This window comes from Penicillium psychrofluorescens (genome assembly GCF_964197705.1).
Source record: "Penicillium psychrofluorescens genome assembly, chromosome: 3".
NCBI classification, from domain to species: domain Eukaryota; kingdom Fungi; phylum Ascomycota; class Eurotiomycetes; order Eurotiales; family Aspergillaceae; genus Penicillium; species Penicillium psychrofluorescens.
In genome coordinates, this window is record NC_133441.1 from 3,043,273 (window position 1) to 3,059,332 (window position 16,060).

The 16,060-nt window shown below is 52.3% G+C and overlaps 5 protein-coding genes across 5 annotated transcripts; 3 read left to right on the top strand and 2 right to left on the bottom strand.

The window, feature by feature from the left end:
• Positions 1–500: 500 nt before the first annotated feature.
• PFLUO_LOCUS5263 (H(+)-transporting V1 sector ATPase subunit H) lies at positions 501–1,985 on the top strand (the record flags this gene model as incomplete). The annotated part of the gene is made up of 2 exons (XM_073782696.1): positions 501–1,312; positions 1,373–1,985. The coding sequence occupies 2 exons, from the start codon at positions 501–503 to the stop codon at positions 1,983–1,985; spliced, it is 1,425 nt and encodes a 474-aa protein (XP_073639325.1).
• A 341-nt stretch (positions 1,986–2,326) lies between these two features.
• Positions 2,327–3,929, top strand: PFLUO_LOCUS5264 (uncharacterized protein; the record flags this gene model as incomplete). Its single annotated transcript, XM_073782697.1, has 2 exons — positions 2,327–2,522; positions 2,584–3,929. The coding sequence occupies 2 exons, from the start codon at positions 2,327–2,329 to the stop codon at positions 3,927–3,929; spliced, it is 1,542 nt and encodes a 513-aa protein (XP_073639326.1).
• A 2,466-nt stretch (positions 3,930–6,395) lies between these two features.
• On the top strand, positions 6,396–9,046 carry PFLUO_LOCUS5265 (uncharacterized protein; the record flags this gene model as incomplete). The annotated part of the gene is made up of 3 exons (XM_073782698.1): positions 6,396–7,406; positions 7,461–8,899; positions 8,962–9,046. 3 exons carry the CDS (start codon positions 6,396–6,398, stop codon positions 9,044–9,046), a joined length of 2,535 nt encoding a protein of 844 aa, XP_073639327.1.
• Positions 9,047–11,962: 2,916 nt separating this feature from the next.
• On the bottom strand, positions 11,963–13,633 carry PFLUO_LOCUS5266 (uncharacterized protein; the record flags this gene model as incomplete). Its single annotated transcript, XM_073782699.1, has 3 exons — positions 11,963–12,245; positions 12,307–12,972; positions 13,038–13,633. 3 exons carry the CDS (start codon positions 13,631–13,633, stop codon positions 11,963–11,965), a joined length of 1,545 nt encoding a protein of 514 aa, XP_073639328.1.
• A 471-nt stretch (positions 13,634–14,104) lies between these two features.
• Positions 14,105–14,896, bottom strand: PFLUO_LOCUS5267 (uncharacterized protein; the record flags this gene model as incomplete). Its single annotated transcript, XM_073782701.1, has 1 exon — positions 14,105–14,896. The coding sequence occupies one exon, from the start codon at positions 14,894–14,896 to the stop codon at positions 14,105–14,107; it is 792 nt and encodes a 263-aa protein (XP_073639329.1).
• Between the last annotated feature and the right edge of the window lie 1,164 nt (positions 14,897–16,060).

Below are 16,060 nucleotides of genomic sequence, written 5' to 3' on the forward strand. Positions count from 1 at the left end.
AGGAGCTCGTGGTGACAGGTGCATGAGCTTGGTGGGAGGAGCAATCGCAGGGGAGGCGATTATCACGGGCGCTATAGAAACGGTATAGGTCGATATTCCAGAATCACAGAAGAGTCAATGCGCAAGGAATCGGCGGAAAGGACAGACACGGGTCAACGAGAGACGGAGTAGGAGCAATTCGGGCCGGAGCGTAGAAGCGCAAGGCAACAGCGCACCACGATGCCACACGGGTCGCAGAGGACGAACCACGGGCAAAGGAGGGTCAGGAAGTCAGCGAGCAGGGAGAAGGAAAGAAGAATAATCGACTATGGGGGAAGGGGAGGGAAGAAGGGGAAGAACAGATCGAGACACAAGGAATCGGAGCCACGACGTTCCCAAGTCTTGGCGCGGCTGCCGTCATTCTGTCCTTCTTCCGTTCCTCAATCAATCCACCACCAACCCTAACATCCCTCCACCACCACCTCTCTCTCCCTCCTCGTCTGGGGGCTCCCTAATCCACCATGTCACTGGAGCCGCCCACTTACCTCAGCTCTCTCCAGAACAACATCCGGGCTCGCCCAATCCCGTGGGAGGGCGCCGTGCGGGCGGGTAACATCACCGATGACCACCTGAAGAAGATCAAAGCCGTCGACAAGGTGCGCCCGGAGCAGCGGCGTCAGACAATCGAGGAGGATCTCCCCGGTTATAGCAGTCTGCTTGCGGGCGGCGCGGGCGGCAAGAGTATCCTGGACTCGGCCGCTCGACGAACCGATATTGTGCAATATATCCTGGTGCTGGCGTCGGACCTGATCCAGGATGTCCCCTCTCTCGCCGATGCCCTGATCTCACACCCCGAACCCTACAAGCCCTTCCTGCCGTTCTTGCAACACTCGACCAACACCGAGGATCCGATCCCGCTGCTCACGTCGACGTTCCTCACAGCTCTAGTGTCGCACAGCCTCGTCGCCTCGTCCAAACCCGCCGCCAGGGATGAGGAAGCTTTATCACAGCTGTACACCTATCTCTCCACCTTGACCAAGAACCAAGATAGCGGCCTGCAGGACATTGGCGTCCAGGGGTTTTCAGAGCTGCTGCGGAAGACACGATCGCGGGAGATCTTTTGGGCCCAGCGCCAGCAGACCCTCGCACCTTTGATTGACACGCTCCGTGCGGCAGCAGGCTCCAAGGAGAATAGTAGTACTTTGGGCAGCGGCACTCGCAGTGTCGAGCCCGGGCTGTCGGGTGGTGTCGGTCTGCAGCTGCTGTATCGGGTTCTCCTGGTGATTTGGCAGCTTACGTTTGAGGGTGCGCTCGTTGGAGATGAGCTGCAGGAGTAAGAGAGAGATCTTGACCCATGCTTTACGAATGACCTGCCTGACTGTGTACTATTTAGGAACTACGAGATCGTCCAACTATACACCCACCTGCTGCGACTCTCACCCAAGGAGAAGACGACCCGTCTCCTCATCGCGACGCTATACAATCTGTGCTCCACCAACCGGACGACAATACTGCCCATCGCCGTCTTTGTTCGCTTGCCGGCTCTGCTGAGCAATCTTTCTGGCCGCCATCTGACCGACCCCGATCTCCTCGAGGACCTCAGTGCGCTGTCGACGATGTTGGACGAGTACACCAAGACGCAAACTACTTTTGACGAGTACGCCGCGGAAGTTCAGTCGGGCCATCTGCGCTGGTCGCCTCCTCACAAGAACCCGACGTTCTGGAAAGACAACGCCCGCCGGATCCTGGACGAATCGAACGGCGCGCTGCCCAAGAAACTCGCGGAGATTCTAGGCAAGGACTGGGACAATGACAAGCAGGTATTGGCGATTGGGTGCAATGATGTGGGACACCTGGTCAAGGAGCTGCCGGAGCGGCGGATGCAGTTGGAGCGCCTGGGCCTGAAGACGCGGGTGATGGAGCTGATGGCGGACAAGGACGAGTCGGTGCGCTGGGAGAGTCTGCGGGCCGTGGGTGAATGGCTGCGGTATACATTCGACGGGTGATGATTTGGCGAATGATGCACATATACTTTTTTTTTTTTTTATTCTAGCTTGTCCAACAACCATCTTGTTCTCGGTATTTACACATCTCCCGATGCTCCATGGTGGAGAGGGATCGGCCGCTAGGTAGTTTCCGGGGGCGATCGTAAATTATCTGTTTCCTCAACTCAAGCCAAAAATGGAGAAAGTCTCTTAAGTGCCCGGGTTGTTCTCGTCTATCGTCGGGGCTTTTGGGTTCGCCACACGCCGGACATTCTCCGTGGGGTTGAATCATTCCGTTCCCCGCAATAATTAATTCTTCCTGGCCATCATCATATTTGCCATCAGCCTTACTGTCGTCAATCATGTCGCGATCCTTCACGGGCTGCAAACGGTGCAAGGCGCGCCGTCAGAAATGTGACGAGCAACGACCAACCTGCGGCCGCTGCCAAACAGCCGATGCGCAGTGCATGTATGCGATGCAGCTGCAGTGGGGAGGGCGAGCGTTCTCCCGCTCGCGCTTCGGGGCCTGCGTGGGTGACGGCGGCATGCAGAGACTGGGTAAGTGTCTCCCAGGCATGTTCTACTTGCACACACACTGACTGACATTGATCTTCTCCAGAATACTCGCCAGGGGAGTTCATCTACACCACCAACTCCACCAAATCCGCCAAGTCACCGACCGTCGCAGACCGCGAGCTGGCCCTGACGCAACCGGTCGATCCGTTCTCGTCGCTGTCCTCCGATCAAAAGGCCCTGCTACATCACTTCATCAACGATGCGTCCCAAATAACCGCGTGCCATTCGGGCATGCAGCAGGATATCTGCCACATGCTCGTACCCATGGCCCTCCAGACCCCATCGCTGCTCTACGCCACCACCGCCCTCTCCGCCATCCATATCCAAGCGCTACACAATCAGTCCGAGACGGTCAAGTCGGCACCCGATATCGCCCGGCTGATGGCGCTCAGTCTGGAGCATTTTCGAACCGAGCTCCAAAACCCATCGGCCAAAGGCTCGGAAGCGCTCGTCGCCACCGCTCGCACACTTTGTCTCGCCGAGATTCATTCGGGGGCGATCCACCCGAACTCATGGCGGGCGCATATCGAAGGCGCGCGGGCTTTGATGAAGACCGCCGACACGATGGGAGAACATTCGCCACGCTCAGCGGACGGGTTCCGCCGGTACCTGGATCGATGGTATCGCTCGATCGTGTCGCTCACGGCATTGACGGGGAATGGTCCCCCGATTGGCGATTCCTCTGACTTCACACAACCAGATGGCGTCGGCCAGGAGGAGTCTCCGGATTACCTGGATGACTATTGGGGCTTCACGTGCGATCTAGCAACCGTCTTCCGTCAGATCGGGGCTGCTGCCTGGCGGAGACACGAGGCCGAGGCCCAGGAGGATACGCAGGGCTTTGTCGCGGGAGAAATCCCCGGTGACATGGAAGATGAGGCTGCGTTTTTGGAGTTCTCAGTTCGACAACTCATGGACCGGGGCGCCAGCTCGCAGCCCTCGTTCTACCCCGGCGTCGCGGAGGGGATTTCGACGGAAAGCATGCAGCAACTGATGCTTTGCAACGAAGCATTTCAGCACAGTGCTCTCATTCAGATCCATCGCCGGCTCCGCAAAACACCCACGACCTCAGCTGCCGTCCAGCAGTCCGTCCAGCGGATTCTGGAATGCACGGCCCAGATCGGTCCGTCATCTGGACTCAGTCCGTGGGTGATGCTCACAACGCCCCTCTTTATTGCGGGCTGTGAAGCTCGCGTCGAGGATCGAGATTTGGTCCGGCAGTTATTGTCTTCTCTGCATGATACCATCCGCATTCCGAATGTGCTGCAGTCCTTGACCTTTTTGGAGCAGTACTGGGCCAATCAAATAAGTGAGGATGAAGATTGGAGTCATTTCCTCGGTATGTATCACCTGTGGCAACTTCCGGACGTCATTTTCACGGAGGACTAACGATGTCTATAGATCGAATGAAATTCGATTTCATTCCCTACTAGGAACCCGGCTGCCACGAAAGCAAGTGTATATATGTCTGATGTGCAACGACTAACGTCTCTTGGATTATTTGTGTGTCTCGATAGCTTTGGCGTTTGGAATCGGAATGGGTGGCTTTGATGCCGTTGTTATTGTTGTTTTTAGGCTCTAGGTTGAAACATATGAGCGGAAAGTTCTCATGCCTCCTACTGTACAAAATGCATACTTCCTACGAGGGGAGATAAATGAATCCATACCAAAAGATCAAAGCATGAGTAGGATTCGTTACTTTGGACAATGGCCGTTCTACTCAGGTCTGATCAGGAGTAATACTTCCCGTCCTATGAGATAATTCTTGTTTTGATATGAGGCTCCTGCAGCTCAGGTGCAAAGCCGTAACATCGAAAATGATTTCACTGCCATCTACACAAAAACCAATTACAATCAACTTAGACCACATGCTGAGCATATCCCCTCCCTTGAGTCTGATTTGTTAGGAGTCCCCTAACTGACCCTCTATAATCTCCGTGGCTGGATGATTGATGCAAAGGCGAGTGGGTCGATGAACGTGCATTCATAGGTGCGATGCAGTTTAAGTTTTTAGGAGGTGGCGCTGGGGTTGATCTCAATTGATAAGTTCGAAAAGACGAGTGATTGGATCGTGTTGCAATCCACAAAGATATGGAGCAAAGGTTGATGTAGAACCAGTCCCGGTTATTACTATCACTTAACCCCGGGACTGACAGCAGGCAAGCCCGGCACGCTAGAGGCTGTGATTTGTGTCTGTACCCGCTAGCTGGGAGCTTGCCATGCCTTCTACGCGCCACTTGCATACCCTCGTGCGGTCCGATTCTCAATGGAGGCGACTAGACTAGGGTATCCGGCCGGCTGGTGGGGGGAACTGGGGAACCGGACCGATCGATTGAGATATCAGATGGAATTCGGCAATGGATTAGTCCCACCGGGTAGGTAGATTGTATGCATGTTCGGGCGGGATTAGGGTTCGGGTCCATTGCGAAAGTCACTAGATCCCGCCACTGCTTGTTTCTCCTGTTCCACGGTCGCATCGGTTCCCCAATGAACCGATGATGTCGGTATATGATCATAGTCCGAACTATGCAACCATGTCTGTCTCACTCGCCCCAGGCGGGGTTCTTCACCGCCAAGGGCTAGGATATGTAAATCTGCCCGCTGAGCACAGAGCAAGCGCATTGGCCAAGTCCATCCCGCCTCGATGTGACATGAATGGCACTTGCAGGAACCGGGCGAGACGCCCGGTCTGATATTTCGCTGATTGGTGCGAGATACCCGCGCTACTGTGCCACGGTTCGGCCAGGTGCACGTTCGGCCCAAAGAGGCAATAGTACCTGGACGAGGGATGGAAGAAAAAGGGGCAGAGAGATAGAGAGATTCTAGACCCGCAGTAACAAATAACTTTCAATCGATTATGTATTGTGATGATTGACTTTGACGTGATCCACGCCCGCACGGATGTGAGTGTCCACAGTCGTAGTATTCAGGCCGCCCCTGGTTGACATGCTAGTTCCTGCGCAATGAGCCTAATTGTGTAGGTGCAAGGTTGCATCAACAGAGCGACGCGTCAGCGAGAGTGTACCCTGGTGGTCACTGTTGGTCGGGGTGGCCATACTGTAGGTACTCGGGGGGTACCTCGGGCCAACCCCTGAGCCGTCCCATGGATTAGCGCCAACTCCAGATCCACGACTCAAGGGGCGTGCGCCCACCCCAAGACTATTGATCTGGCCCCTCGCCGATAGAGGGAGTACTCAAGAGTACATCCACAGCGGATCGAGATGGCAAGAAGGGAATTCCAGTCGACGTAGGACTTCGCGACGGTAGTAAGACGAGAAATAGACAACCGAGAACGACGAGAAGAAAGAAAGGATGAACTGCTGTTTGTACCAGCTAATCCTAGCACGTTCTCGTGGCGTCCAGCCCCCTAGGATCCACTTGTTCGTCCCGCCCAGAACTCCTTTTCCATCTCGTCCTCACGACTTAGCCATCCTTTCCCCTTTCGTCTCTCTCCCAATTGGCGCGTGCTCTCCTTTCATGCTCTGCGATTGTGTCCGTCGATCCCATGGCGAATTTTTGATCGTTGACCTGGGTGTTTCATGGCCTCTCCCACTTCTCCTGACGGCGCTTCCGTCACCTCACCCCCTTCCTCCCTCTATTCCTCTCCTCCGCCTGCAGTCCGCCGAAAGCCTCTGCCGCAGCATGCCGATCTAGGGATTACTATTGCTCACCCCTCTCCTCCTTCTTCCATCCCTGATAATAATAACCCTACTTCCCCCCCTTCCACCACCACCCTCCCTAGATCGCCATCCCCCGTGGAGGGAGCCGCTTCGACATCACCCAACCCCAATCGGTATGTGAACCCACTACTCACTGACTGGCCCAAGTCCATCCTGCTGGCGCTGGTCCCTCTATATGTTGTCCCGGTTGTTCAAGTCCTGGAAGACTAACCGTCGGCTCTTATCGCGCATTCCTAGATTCTCACGCGGCGCATACCCATCGCAGCCCCTACGAATCGACACTGCTGCCTCGGCGTCCTTCTTACAGTCCGTGGTTGAGGACGAGGAGGAGGACGACGACGACGACGACGACCAAAGGGCCGCCGAGTACTTTGATAACAGCTACGAACATCAGTTTACGAATGGCACCTCACTGCACAGTCGTCTTGTGAGCGAACCCTTCATCCCGGTTCTCAATTCTCCCCCTCCAACCCAAAGGCGGGCGACTACTATGGCCTTGCACCCCCCTGTGAGCCGACCACCACCACTTCATATCGACGTGGACGGACGGCCGCCGCCTCCAATGAGCGCGGTCGATCCCAGACAACCCAAAACACCCGGAAACAAAATCAGCTCTTTCTTTGGCTGGAAAGGAGCTACCTCTCCCGGAGCGGAATCATCTAGTACCGAGATTTCAGATACCGGCCGCTCCCCACTATCATCTCCAATGCCTCCTCTAGCCAACGTACCCATCAAAACCCCCTCCCCCTACGACACCAAACCTAATGGCTTCCACCCGCCAGTACGGAACAATTCATACAAATCCATAGGCGAAGCCAGTGTCGAGGACAGTGTCTATGCGTCCAAGTTTGCCGACCTTGAAAATGAACTGCGAGAAATCAGTTCGGAGCTGGCGGGCTCCATCCGCCGAGAGATGGAACTCGAAGACCTGGTTGAACGACTGCAGACTGAAGGACCAGAAGCCAACCGGCGCACCAGTGACTACTTCTCCGACTCGGGAACCAGCAGCTCGATCCGCTATGCTCTAGACTCTGGGCATAGCGAAGATGTCGAAAAGATTCGACGCCAACACGAACAGGAACGGGCACAGCTGAAAGTTGAACTGGCCCAAAAGCTGCAAGATGAACGGTCACACCGGACAGCATCCGAGTCCCATGTCCAGATTCTGGAGACTCAAGTGCAACAAGTAAGATTCAGACCTTGGATATGTCTCTAAATATGTGCTTACTTGGATTATTAGCTTCGACGCGAGAGAGTAGATTTGTCCGATCTATCATCCAAGACCCGGGAACTCGAGACTGCTCTCGAAAACACTCGTCGGAAGCTGATTGAAGAGCGGCAATCCAAGGACAATTTCGAGGATCTCCTGACTGCCATGAGGGTTGAGTTGAACCAACTTCGAGACGACCGGGATCAGCTTCGAGATGGTGACACCCCGCAGGCCGTGGCGACCCGTTTAATGGAAGAGAACGAAGCTCTCAAAATCGAAAACGCGGCTTTGGCCCAGTTACAGGGCAGCCGATTTGCCTCCATTTCGGAAGACGGTGCGGCGCCCAAGCGGAATTCGGTCTTCGGCGGCCTCGGGCGGTCAAACTCGGTTGCACGCATGCCTGGGAAGTCTGGTGGCCTGTCTCGGTCCAACTCTGTGACGGGCGTCAAGGAGAGCCGCGAGGGCTTGGTCGAGAAGGTCAAGGAGATCGAAACACAGCGAGACGCGCTTCACCGGTCATTGCGAAGCCTTCTTGACCGCCAGGCGTTCCAGGCCCGCGACTTCGAGAAACGCACCCGGATTCTGGAACTCGAGCTTATTCGGACCCAGGACTCTGCTCCTCCACGCAGACTCGGCTACGAGAGGGAGGTACGCAACCTACGAGAGGAGGTGAGCCACCTTCGCCAGCGCGCGGAAGATGCCATGGATGGCAAGTGGCAGTGCGAGAAGAACCTTGCCGGTCTCAAAATGGATCTGGACCGTGCCGAGCAGGAGACCACCTCTCTCCGCGTGCTTTTGCAAGAGCATGATGTCTCCGCTTCCGACGCGACTCATGCCGACGAGGTTCTGGCAACGTCATCTTCCCTGGAATCTGCCTACCAGCAGCTACAGACCCAACGGAACCAGGCCGAAGGCAGCGGCGCGAACTCCCAACAGCTTGTGGTTTCTATCCAGCGCACGGACGCTCTCGGGAACGATGTCAACCACCAACTTCAAATGAACAGCTCTCTGCGCGAACGCCTTGCCAACGCTATCAACAAGGGCGAGCGAGACCAGCAGTGCTCGACTGAGCGTATCAATATTCTTCAGAACCGACTCAAGGGGCTGGAGGACTCCCTCGTGCAAGCTCAGCAGTATTCCGAGGAAGAGATGAGCAAGCATGAGGAGCAGGTCCGTCAACTACGGGAGAACCACAATTCTCAGCTCATGCGCATGAAAAACGGGTCGCGTGACCCCGTCACCCTCTCTCCACGACCACCAAACACCCCCTTCGGGGCACGCTCGCCGCGTCTGGAGAAGACCACCAGCGGGGACGGTATCGCGTTGACCGAGGTCATCCAGCCTGAAGCCCTCGAGAAGCAGGTCAAGCAGCTCGAGAGAGCTCTTCGTGATGCAGACATGGAGATGGAGGAGGTGATTGGACGGATGAACCGTGCCCAGATCGAAGTGGCTGAACTTCAAGCTGAGAGGTATGTCACTGCCACTGATTTTCTCGTCGATCCATAATACAGAGGACTAATCCACCATACAGAGACGAGGCCCTCCGCCAAACCCGTCGCCTCCAGACAGACATTCAAGCCGAGCGTGACGCCTTTAAGTCGGTGCTTGGCTACTAAACCAAGCCTTTTAACGCCCTTTTTCTTGTTTTTTATTCTATCATATATCATTGTACCTACACCCCATCTGCATCTGCATCTGCGATTGCACCCATTTTGATTGGGTTGCGGTGGTGTCTCGGAGTTTGGTCCCGGGAGTCACTTCTTATTTTTGGGTTTGATATCTGCCCTCTGCAGTGCTGATTGATCATATTTGGTTCTATTTCTAAGAGGCTTCAAAAGCTGGAGTCTAGATTTTTTGGGTGGTTGGCGATGGGCCGCCACTTGTATATACAAACGTTGGCGCTATGATCTGGGGTAAATACCTAATTGAATGTACAGTGTAGTACAGGCTGACGGCCTACCACAAATGCATACAACACTTTTTTTATATTTCAAGCGCTTAGAGCGGTCTGTCTTGTTTGGCCCGACGTACTATAAATAGCCCTACTTTGCCATCATTGTGAGTTTTGAATAGTGCTGTCGCTCTAGTAGATAGCATGATTATCCCTACAGTTTAAGTGATTTGTAGTAACTATATCTACAGTATGCCGCATTCCGATCGTCTTTTTGTTGGGTTTGTGCTTGGCTTCTTTGATCCACAAGTTCATCGCCGCGATTCCCGTTGGAGCTGTGCTTGCTATTTTCGGCCCCAACTTGCACTGATTTCCGCCGACACTTGCTAGCGGTTCTTTTTGATTGGCCCAACACATAAATACTTTAATTACGGTAGGTACTTGAGACAAGGCTGACAGCTAGTCAGGTGACTAGCTGCAGCTTTAGCAGATCTACTTAGCCCTCGGAATAAATAATAACACTCTCACCCTCCCTCCTTCTAAGGGGCAACCCACTGCAAGCTTCCTCCCTTTCAATCCATGTCTGTGATTCAAGGCGATGAAGTCATTCAGTGGCAACTACACCTTGCCCCCAGATGGAGTGAACTTTGTCTCCAGCCCCAACGTAAGGGGCACCTTGGATATCGTCTGGAGTTGCCTGAGCGTTCTTCTGATCTGCACTTGGTCTATCATCCACCCATCAGTTCCATTTCAGACCAGTCCTCGACGCAAGATCCAAAAGTTTAACCGCGCTGCCGTTCGATTGTTCTGGAAGTTATGTTGGATGCTCCTCAACTTGCTCGCACCGGAATGGTCTCTTGCCAAAGCCTGGGCCGACTACCGATCCGTCTCATCTCTGGAAGAAGGCTTTGAGAAATTTCGAGAACAAGATGGTGTCCCTTGGAGTCGCGCCCACATTCATTTAGCCAACATGGGCGGTTTTGCCATTCGGTTCTCTTCGCTTTCTGCGCCGGCGCCTAGCGTGGTCAAGTGTCCTAGCGTTTCAGCTATGAGAAGTAAGACAGATGATTCTTCGAATGGCTGTCTTTCTCCCTCGACTCGGAATTCATTCGTGGCCACTGGAGAAGATTTAAGTGCTTCTGATGAAACGCAATTGAATCGTTCAAACTCAGTGCCAGTGTCCAGCTCAAGCCGAATACTGAATTCCGTCAATAACAGCTTCCCTAAAGTCCAATCCACCCCTGATCTCGGCTCGACACTTGAGCGAGAGAAAATCGTCACCGTGGGCCAAACTCAGGTAGATAGATACGATACCTTACCGCAAGACGTGAAAGAGAAGCTGAACATATTTGATCGCTTTTTTGGGAAACTTTATATTGAAAAAAGGGTTCGGGACTACTCTTACTATTATGGGCTGATCCCATGGACGCCGGACAAGCAGAACCACGACGCCTTCCGTGGAGCATTAGGCACGGTGGATATGGGCTTCTTTCCTAACTCGTGGGAGAAAGCTAGATTTCGCAACACAGCGGGCGTTTGGTGTGGCAACCTTTTCGTCCTCCAAGGAGATCTTTGGGTTTTGGACGCCAAACAGCTGCTCCTCGCGCGCGAGCTCGGGATCATCGAGCAGCTTCCTTGCATGTCTGAGGACGAACTCGCAGACCGGAACAAGGCCGATCAACTAGTGAAGGTCATTGCCGTGCTCCAGATTATTTGGTTCCTGATTCAGACGATCACGCGACTCGTTCGACACCTTGGAACTAGCCAGCTTGAGATCTTGACGCTCTCCTTCGCTGTTTCGACAGTATTCACATACTTCCTATTGTTGGAGAAACCAAAGGATGTCAATACATCGGTCATTCTCTCTGCAGCCCGATATCCAACAAAGCAGGAGCTTAGTCGGGTGGCCATCGCCGGTCCTGGCTGTTATTTATTCCCTAGATTCGATCTCTGGGTTCCCAGCAATGCCGTGCACGCCACTGGGACATCACAAAGGGCCGATAACGTCACATTGGCAAACGGCGCGGCGTTCAGCGTGTTGATTCTTGGATCGATCCACTGCGTGGCTTGGGACTTCGTCTTTCCCACCCTAATCGAGAAAGTGCTTTGGCGGGCGAGCTCAATCATAACCGCCACTGCAATCCCAACCATGTACTTTCTTGGGGGGACCGCGAGTCTTGTCTTTTGGCTCTTCGGCAAGTGGCTCCCCCGTACCTTCAGTTATCAGTCTGTCTGGGTGACCGTTATTGCCAACAGCCTGGCGTGCCTGTTCTTTTTTGTTTTCTTTGCTGCTAGATTGTTTGCCACTGTTGAGGCCTTACGTTCTTTGGCATTCTTGCCTTCGGGGGCATATTCTACGACTTGGCCGGACGATATACCTCATATTGGTTGATCAATTTATACATAAAGCGTCGGAGTTAACGGTCTTGGATGAGGCAGATAAGAAAGCAATTGCAACTAAATCTTGGTATTTTTTTCTCTCTTTCTCGTCCTTGTTTGACAATTTTCGGCTATTACGCCCAAAATCACAAGACAAGATAACCAATGGCTTTTTCTTGAGTCAGCCTCGTTGAACTATCCATAGGAGAAGAGCGCCGTATTTTAGTAGTCTTGCTTCTATCTAAGATCATTCTGGGCTTGCCTAAGCATCGTTCCTCGAACATTCCTCCAAAAGGACCCGGGCTGCAGTTTCCGCGCCACTGCCCTTGTTCTCACAGAGTTTTGCTAGCTCAGTTGCTTTTTGTTTAATGGCCTTTGAACTTTCACCATGCAAGACGTACAAAAGCTCCTTCGAGAGCTCCGGAGCTGACCACTGGGGCTTGGCCTTTCTGCTTCCAAGTCGGCCGATTCCTAGCATCTCAACTCGCTCAGCATAGTCATAGCAGTCTGTCCATTGTGGCAAAACCACCTGGGCAACACCCGCACTAGAGCATCCTTTAGCCGCTGTCGAAGGCATTTCTTCAAAGCAAACAGCAGGAAACTTACCTCACTGCCTCATTGTACGAGTTTGCACCTCCTTGGTGGATTGAGCATACAACGTTACCAGACTGGAGAACTGTAATCGGCTCGGCTTTAAGCCATTCCACAATTCTAATGGAATCGGCGCGAATGCGTTCGCCAAGAATCTTCTCAACCTTGCAGCCGGGCTCTGAAACGTTGTACTCCCCGAGTTTCTTGATTTTCCATAGAAATTGGAAATTCTTAGACTCGCGCTCCTTTTCCAATGTGTCCAGAACGGTTTTTAGGGCCAATGCAAGCTCCGCAGCTTGATCTTCTGTGACTTGACATATAGTTCCCAGGTTGAGATAGATCGTTGGTCCACGGGCCAGCCAATTCTCGAGGTCCGGATCTGCCACCGTGAGAGATGAAGAGGCATTGCGAAGAATCGGTCCACAGGGAATGACATGCTCAGGAATGACCAGAGGAAAATCAAGCTCAGGGAAAGTGCTAGCGAGAATCTTCAACCCAGGTGCCCGGTTCTCAATGAGATCAAGGGGTGTTCGCAAAGTCGCACCGGTTTTTTCAGTCAAGTACTTCTCCACTTGCTTCCTGTGCTTGTCTGTCACAAATCTGAGTACCGCATAAAGAATAAAGTAGATATTGAATGGTATGCGGTACCAGGGTACTGGGTATGGATATCCAGAGAAAAGCCTATAATTGTTAGAAATTGATCGGCTTCATGCGGTGGGTAGCAGATGAAGAAATCTAATACTCACGCAGGAAATTTCCAGAGTCCAGCTGCCCGTGGCTGAGATGAGGCTGCAAATTCCCTGAGAGCATTTGGACTGAGACAAATAAACTTGATTCCCAGGTGATAGCAGGCTGTAAGTGCTGCAGTCATCAGACTATTCACCACGACGAGATCGGCCTCAACCTTTTGGATGATCTCGATGATGGATGAAACGAGTTGGGCTAGCTGCGGACCATCATATGGAACAAAGATTGGGATCGTGTCTCGAATAGCCCGCTTTGTATTAGAGAAGCTCAGTGGGGCCAAAAACGACTCAGGGAGGTAATCCTTTCGCGTTGGCACTTTTTCTCTGGAGATGTAATCTTGGATACCCTCTTTCATGGTCAGTCCCTTCATCTCGTGGAAGACGATTGGTTTTGCCTCGGGCACCTTGCGGCACACATCTTCAGAGAGAGATGTAACGCCATCCTCCAAGCCTGCAAAACTGGCGAAATGTAGCTCGGCGGTAGGGTCGCGATGCAGGAGAGAATAAGATGTTGCCAGGAAGACATTGGCTTCACCCCGTTCGACATTGGTGAGCATAAGGATCCTCCTTGGACGGGAAGAACCCTGTGGTGCCATGGCGGAAAGACAGGTAAATGCAGTCACCACGAAGGACAGGAGAGAGAGAGAATGGTGGTTTATATTGCGAGTCGGAAAAAATGTTTCTATCCACCGAGCTCAGCTCTGCGGCGCACGTTCCATCTACCCCTGATCTCAAAGTCAAATCCTCGGCACTAAATCAGCGGTTATCGTGATAGTGGCAATTATGGATCATCAAAATCGGCACACGAACCTCTTACGTTGTGGCTTTGTGTCAATCACTAGCCAGAATAGCTAATGATTTTCACAGTTCGGAGAGTATGATTTGCTCGGCTTCTGTTTACAAACGCAGATCACGATTTGTATTTTCCCGTGGCTCCTGCCCTCTCCAGCCACATCTGGTCGTTTTTGGCTTCTGCCAACAGCTGGTAGCTTATATTCTATTCTATTTCTAAAATTAGGAGTAACATCTAAAGTCCAAACAGATTACTTCACTTCAACGTTCATCTGTCATCTTTCCATTCCAGGCCCTGCCCGAGTCACCTTCACCTGGACTCCCTCGGAGTCTAGCTTTGGCGTCGCCACTTGGTAATCATATTGAAATGCCACATCGCTTGCATCCGTCCTCCAGAGTGTCATGTCGAACCGTTGAACCAGTGCAGCGACCACAAGGTAGAGCTCTGCACGAGCAAGCTCAATCCCTATGCACTTCCGCCCGCCTTTGGAGAACGCCATGTTAAACTTGCGACGTTGTCGTCCCTCTTCTCCAAGCCAGCGCTCCGTATCAAAGGTGAATGGGTCAGGAAAAACCGACTCAGCAGTGTGCGCACTCAAAGTGGAAATGCTTATCGGGGTTCCTGGTGGTATAGTATATGTTTGAGAGCCTGTCGTTGGAGATTTGACGTGGGAAGACGGGGTGTAAGTTATTGGATCCGAGGCAATGCGTGCAGTCCGGGCCGTCACGCCAAAGGAGAGACGGTTACCCTCTTCGATCACAGCTGACAGATATGGCAGCTTTTCCAGCTCGGCCCAGCTGTCGGCATTTCGAACGGTGCTGAGTTCAGTGCGCAATTTATTGAAAATTATAGGGTTTGCCACCATGTGGTAAAATATGATCAAGAGCGTTTGGGCAGGCGATTCAGCTCCTGCTAGGACAAGTAGCGCACCCTCTTGTTCTAGTCGAAGTAGTGTTTTTTCCGAGTCTGTCAAGGAAGGATCATCCAAAACAGAATCAAACACGGACTCTTTGCCGGTTGGTCCGAGGATTTTATCACCAGTAGCTCCGGATTGTTTTGATTTCATGACCTGGTCTACCTCTGCCCGCACTCTCTAGTTTATATGTTAGTGGCGAAAGTAGGCCCAGTGAACTCTTCGATTTACATCAAACATTTGCAACATGTCAATCAAACCGGGAGGCATCATCGGTCTGCTGATTGAATGTGGAAGAGACTCCAAGAAGTCCGGAATCCAAGGGAGGTGCTTATTCACGTGGAGTCCCTGTAACAGACTCTTGCTATTGCGGCGAAGCCCGGCTGCTTTGGTTTCATCCTCCAGAATATCCGTCTCGTGAGCGAATAGAAAATTGGTAACCACACTAATTTTCATTAGCAGGGTATCATAGCGGTTTTAGTTTTTTTTCTTTTTTTGTCTCTTTTGCGGATATTCTGGGAGAAACATACTCATTGGAGAAGGCAAAGAAGGCATCTGACAAATTGACTGGGGTTTCTGAGGATGCGTGTCGCTCAATCAATTGGCACAGCTGATTGACCTTTTTCAATATGTGTCGTTCGAAGAAAAGCACGTTCCGTCTACTAAAAAAAGTCGCTAACGCATCGCGTCGCACTTTATGCAATTTGTAATCTGCCGTCGTTCCGACCCCTCCGGGGATTCGAAGTGATCTGAGCTGGTGCTCATACTTGTTTCTTGGGACCATCGACGGGGCATATACAGTTTCTAAGTACCCAACATCGTTCATATGAATCTCATCCGGAGTGATGCGGATTATGGGACCTGACGATCATAAGCTACTTTCTTATTCATGCGCCGCGTCAAGAGGACACTTGCCATATATTTTGTGCAACTCTTGGATCTTGAAAATGTACTGTCCTGGTTTGATAACATCAAAATAAAATTCATACCACCAAGTCGATGCCGCGAGGCGTGGTCCTGGAATAGCAGCCAAAGGATGGAAATAAAGGCGCCGAATTACTTCGGCCACTGTCCATAGCAACAACAGAACCACACTGGTCTCTATTATCTCAATCAATGCCATTGAAGTTGGTGCTTTGGGATCAATAATGTAAAGTATCTTTTGGGGGGAAGGGTTATAAAAGGAAGGAGAAAGGGCCAAAAGAGGCGGGTTTTAACGAAAGAGATTATAGCTATTATGTCTGTATTTATAAGGCCAGAGAAGCAGAAAACCATGGAATGTGGAATTTGCCTTGGACGCCTAATCATGATAAGAGA